Source organism: Thunnus thynnus, chromosome 13 (genome assembly GCF_963924715.1).
Source record: "Thunnus thynnus chromosome 13, fThuThy2.1, whole genome shotgun sequence".
NCBI classification, from domain to species: domain Eukaryota; kingdom Metazoa; phylum Chordata; class Actinopteri; order Scombriformes; family Scombridae; genus Thunnus; species Thunnus thynnus.
The window spans coordinates 12,297,795-12,303,244 of record NC_089529.1 but is presented as its reverse complement, the minus strand read 5'-3'; the positions used below and the strand labels follow the sequence as shown (position 1 = coordinate 12,303,244).

Here is a 5,450-nt window from a genome sequence, read left to right as displayed (position 1 = left end):
CTGCTGCAAAAAAGTAACTGTTGTGTCAGTGAAATTTGGATCACAAAAAGGTTCATAGAGCAAGAACTGTGAGACTTCGGGCTTTTGAATGATATCTAGTTTGACACGGTTAAGTGAGCATTCAACTGGTTGTTAACCAAAATGTGGTAACAAACCTCATTCTTTGTATTTCGGCCACTGCATCAATTAAACACTGAAGAAAAACACGGTCGAAAACCTCATTTTCAAACACAATACATAAAATGATGTTTTAAAAAAGAACATCTGAAAACAACTTCTTGTGTGTTGAAAAATGTCAGTTTGATTTGCTCAATGCCTCGATGTTTCTTGTTATTTAAGGTAATCTAAAATGTTATGAGATGTGTTTAATTGTGAGGCCATGCTAAAATGATCACTTAAATATCTCTCCAACCCAAAATAATCATACATTTATCATGAAATACCTCGTGATTCTAGATGCTATCTGTCACTTTTCAGCATGATAAAATACATACAAAAGATAAGATTGTTGGTTCTTTAATTCCTTGTATTTACAACTACAACCAAACATATTTTTCATATAACTTCTTCATGTTCACTCAAGTCCATGTTCACCTGTAGAGCCCTTATTTCTGTCACATTATGCTACCTCAACTGCCTGCATCTCTTTGTCAGTCTCCCTCTCTCTTAAGGATTCATTAGTCCCTATAGACTCCAGCAGCCTAAACATATTGCACCATTCAGCCGGTACTTATGTGTCATCTGTTATCTATTGGACTGGTGTTTGTGGTGAGCATATGAATGATAATCAGGCCTTTGTGTGTCCATAGAGGTGCAGCAGGATCTGCAGTCTGTGATGTTGCCTCAGGGGGAGATTAGGAGGGGCAGCCGGCCCTCTGTGTCACGTCGACAGTCACAGCGCCCATCCGCGGCTGGGCCAAACCCCACTGGGACCTTAAATCCTGTTACACTGTCAGCTAAAACCATCATTTGTATTAGAGATGTGTGGGTGTTTAAGTGTGTGTACATATTAAGCGAGGGGGGATAGTATCTTAAACTATGAATTATTCATACCAAAAGAAAAGGAGATATTGACTACATCTCCATAAACAGACTGCTCTCTTTATGTCATCAGGCACGAGATCTTTGGATATAATTGCATAAAAGCCCCTGAAAATGTGCTTCTCCAACAGGCACAGCAGGCACTGGTCAGCGTTATCATCAGGGGTGAATTTGAGTGATGGCAATTGTTCCAACTTAATATCTTATAAATAATTTACTATTTCAGGGGCATTTGCTTTCCCCCCCTTATCAAACACTAACGTTAAGAAGCTTTACCAACCACACAGCTGTATGCTAGTTACTGAACACATGAAGCTATGCTGAATTAGTTTGGCTCTTTGCTTTAGGAGGGAAAACACAGATGTGATGATGAATCTTATCATAAGTGGCTATAGATGTATATTTTTGTAGCTTGGAAGTACTGCAAAAAAAAATGTAATAGAGTCTTTATAATGTGAGTGGGCTATTTCCCTCGATTATTTATCTATCTCAGTAACAAGTGATTATGGAGAATGAGATTCTTTGCACTTCTGGCCCGCGCCTCCAGAGGGAGGTCAAAACTATTTGTCAGTCTCCAGTTGGGATTGCAAATTAGGATGAGCCTCCCTGCGTGACGACCCATGAAACCTCTATTCCTATCCACGGGGTGACTTCTGTACATAATTTGAAAATTAGAGCCTTTGATAACATCTTTATGTTGAGCAATACATCAAGCTGCCAGCGGCCATCCAGCCTGTCTGCACGCAGTAGAAAAAGCTGCGTTTTGTTTAAGCCAAATTACACACAAATTAGTCTGTTTTATTCAATCTGGCAAACTCTTGAGAATGAAATAGTGCTTTAACATATAATAGAAACAATGGTGTTTTTTAATGGTTTGTTTTAAACACGTCATTAACTCATTAACTAATTAAGAATCTGATAGAAATGTATTTACAGGTTTCAGACATTGCAACGCGATTGGCAGACTGCTAAATGGCAAAAAATCCTGGCAGGGAATGAAAGAAAAGACTAATAAAAAAATTGAAAATGGCTCTTGCAGATATAACAGGTTTTTGTTCGAATGACTAGATCTCGTTAAAGGGTTTAACTGCTCCTAATTTGTACCTACTTTAATGGCGCACCCTAATTACAGGTCCTGTCTTTATGGAAGATTAGTGGTGTGAAGCTGAGCACATTAGGCCTCTTTTATGAGGAGATAAACAGATCATCATCACACCGTCATGTGGGTATGTTTTGGTAGCTGAAGGGCTCGTTCCCTGGACGTGATAATTTATGGGAAATGTTGCAGGTGACTAAAATAAATCTAAACAGATCATGAATTAACCCCAGACAACACATACCTCAAAAAATCAAAATGAATACTGCAGTTATGCATGTGGACTCGACTAGCTCACCATTATTTTGGCCTCGTGCAAACATAACGTCCCGAGGCGTTAGCTAGAGCCCAGTTAAGGATGTAGCTAATATATTTATCATTCATTTAAAGATATCAACAGATCATTGATTTGTGTTCGCCTACCTAAGAAAGAGAAAAAAAAAAGTAAACTCGGAGGAAAAGAAATCACATTCCACTATTTACTCACACATTACGGGTCCCGTCTCTTTGAAAGTCTTGTTCAGAGAGCCTTAAAGTGAAAGAAAATGTTTTCCTATTACTTAATTCAATCAGAGCGCGAGGCGGGGGCTTCACGCGCCGCGCATTGGGCTCCTCTATGACAGAGTCGCCTTTGTTGCGTCTATCCGCCGCTGTCACACACTTTAATTCGACTCTCTTTCTCTCTCATTGAAAACCCTCCACAATGACATTCAATAAGGGCCACAGAGTGAAAACCTGGTTATTTTTACATATTCTTTCCCCCGACTCGGCAGGGGCCCGAGCAAAGGAATTAATCACTGCTCTTTAACAGCACTGCCTTCAGGCAATGACTTGTCCCTTTTTTTGTGCCCAGAAATGACACATTAACCTTAAAATGGATATGCATAAACTTTACATTCAGCTGTTGCATTTATGTTTTGCGCTGTCAGTAAAGTAGCCACACATGTACAGAAGACCCGTCAGGCTGCACATAACGAATATTTAACCACAGCCACATGTGACACATATATACAGAAATTAATATAAGAATGATGGCTGTTTATTCAGGAAAAAAAGACATGAAACAGTATATGTTTTACTGACTTTACCTCCTCGTTATCCCACCAGATAGCACAGGCATAATGAACATATAATTTTGAAAGAAATTGATGGGAAATGTTATTAAAATGTGAATTTTCTGAAAGTTTTCACGAGTATTCTCCTTCCTGCCTTTGCTACACAGTTTAAAGACTATAAGATATAGTAACTTACACGTACACATACCTAATAGGCTGCTTAATGTCTAAGACAAAACTTGAATACATACACTGGCTTTCCGAATGTGACAGAAACGTTTTCTCTCGCAAATTTAAGCTGTGCTCTATGATAAAATGAGAGTGATGATAAAAGGGAGAATGGGCAGTGCCGCCTCTTGCGGCGTGGGTGGGGCTGACAAGAATAGACTACATTATGCAGTTCATTTAGTTAACAAGTGAAATAATGGGGAAGCGTGCAGTGGGAATGCCGAGAGAAAGGCACAAAACCCTATTGAGAGCTCTTGGCCGCTTACAGCGTAACCGTCACATGGCCGAACCGAGTCCACGGCGGCTATTTAAGGAGCTGCTGTGCGCCTTCAGCACCACTTCGCTGTCCACAGTCCCGAGGAGAGCAGGCTGACACCACGACGCGCCGGCTTCAACTTCAACCACGCTGAGCAACAAGTTTGCAAACATGCCGAGATCTTTTCTCGTGGATTCCTTGATTTTAAGGGAGGCAAGCGACAAAGGAAACGAGAACAATCCACCTTTATTTCCTTACGCCGTGCACTCGCCTCACCACCCGCACGGGCTGCCGGGCTCCTGCCACTCCAGGAAAGCCGGACTGCTGTGCTTCTGCCCGCTGTGCATGACCGCGCCCCAGCTCCACCCGTCCCCACCGACACTGCCGCTCCTGAAAGCGTCTTTTCCTCCCTTCACCTCACAGTATTGCCACTCAGCTCTGTCGAGGCAACACTCTTCATCCAACAGCGTCAACCTCAGCCACGGACCGGGGATATATCAAGCTGCGTACTCAGTCCCAGACCCGCGGCAGTTCCACTGCATCTCAATCGGTGAGTATTTTTGACTAAACGAGTGCTGCTGAGTATACAAAGCCACATTTCACCTGCTTTTCATAATATCTGCGTGGCTGACCATCTCATTCTTCATCTTATTTTCACAGAAAACAGCAACGGCAAACTTCAGAGCAGCAAACGCATGCGCACCGCCTTCACCAGCACACAACTTTTGGAGCTGGAGCGAGAGTTCACCTCCAACATGTACCTGTCCAGACTGAGGCGCATCGAGATCGCCACATACCTGAACTTGTCCGAGAAACAGGTGAAAATCTGGTTCCAGAATCGCAGAGTGAAGCACAAAAAGGAGGGAAAGAGCAGCGGCCAAAGGACTGGATCACATAACTGCAAATGCTCGTCCCTGTCAACCGCGAGATGCTCGGAGGAAGAGGAGGATGACATTCCCATATCTCCTTCCTCCTCCGAAAAGGACGACGTGGACCTGTCCGTCTCTCCATGAACTCCACCCTGCCTCCCCTTTGAAAGATTTTGGTCCTCATGGTTTTGAATACAGCCAAAAAAAGACTGTTCCACTTGTGTTCAGTCGTCTGTACATAGAAAGAGAATATTTAATCAGGGAATTGCCCTGAATTATTGTATAGCTGTATACATGTTGTACGTTTTGTATGTAGTTTTTTTCTGAAAACGGTCCATTTGTTGTTGCCAATCCAATGAGTATGATAGGCATATTTGTAAAGACAAACCCAAAATGACAAAAAAAACAATAGCAACATTGTTTCTTAGTATTTTGGGGAAGACAGTATTTTGTATACATGATGAATACTGGTTAGATTCATTCTGTGTGGATGGAACTGTGACTTCAAACTTGGAAAGCTGGAGTGAAATTCCCTCACTGTCACATCGCTGAGATCACCCTGAAAATTATATCTTCAGTGTAATTGAAAAATATTTATTTATTTAAAAATGTTGATACTTAAATAAAAATATTTCTGAGCGGTATAAACTGCGTTGTCTTGTGAGTTAAATGTTTTGGTCTTTACGCGCCACTGAGCGCGCACAGTGGCGCACATGGTAAACTCCAGCCAGGTTGATATGAGCAGTTTGGACTTTTCTGGCTGCAGAAATTCCAATGAGGGAAAAAGTTGGTGTTGTGAATGTTAGATAATGACAATACTGTGTGATAATTTGGTCAAAAATGGTAACATTAATCACATCTCTACACATTTAAACTGACTGCGCTGTATGTGGGAACGTGTGGAT

At 41.7% G+C, this 5,450-nt stretch overlaps 1 protein-coding gene across 1 annotated transcript; it reads left to right on the top strand.

The window, feature by feature from the left end:
* The first annotated feature begins 3,728 nt into the window (after positions 1–3,728).
* Positions 3,729–5,116, top strand: gsx1 (GS homeobox 1). The gene is made up of 2 exons (XM_067607086.1): positions 3,729–4,226; positions 4,337–5,116. Exons 1-2 carry the CDS (start codon positions 3,848–3,850, stop codon positions 4,687–4,689), a joined length of 732 nt encoding a protein of 243 aa, XP_067463187.1. The 5' UTR covers positions 3,729–3,847; the 3' UTR covers positions 4,690–5,116.
* Positions 5,117–5,450: the final 334 nt, after the last annotated feature.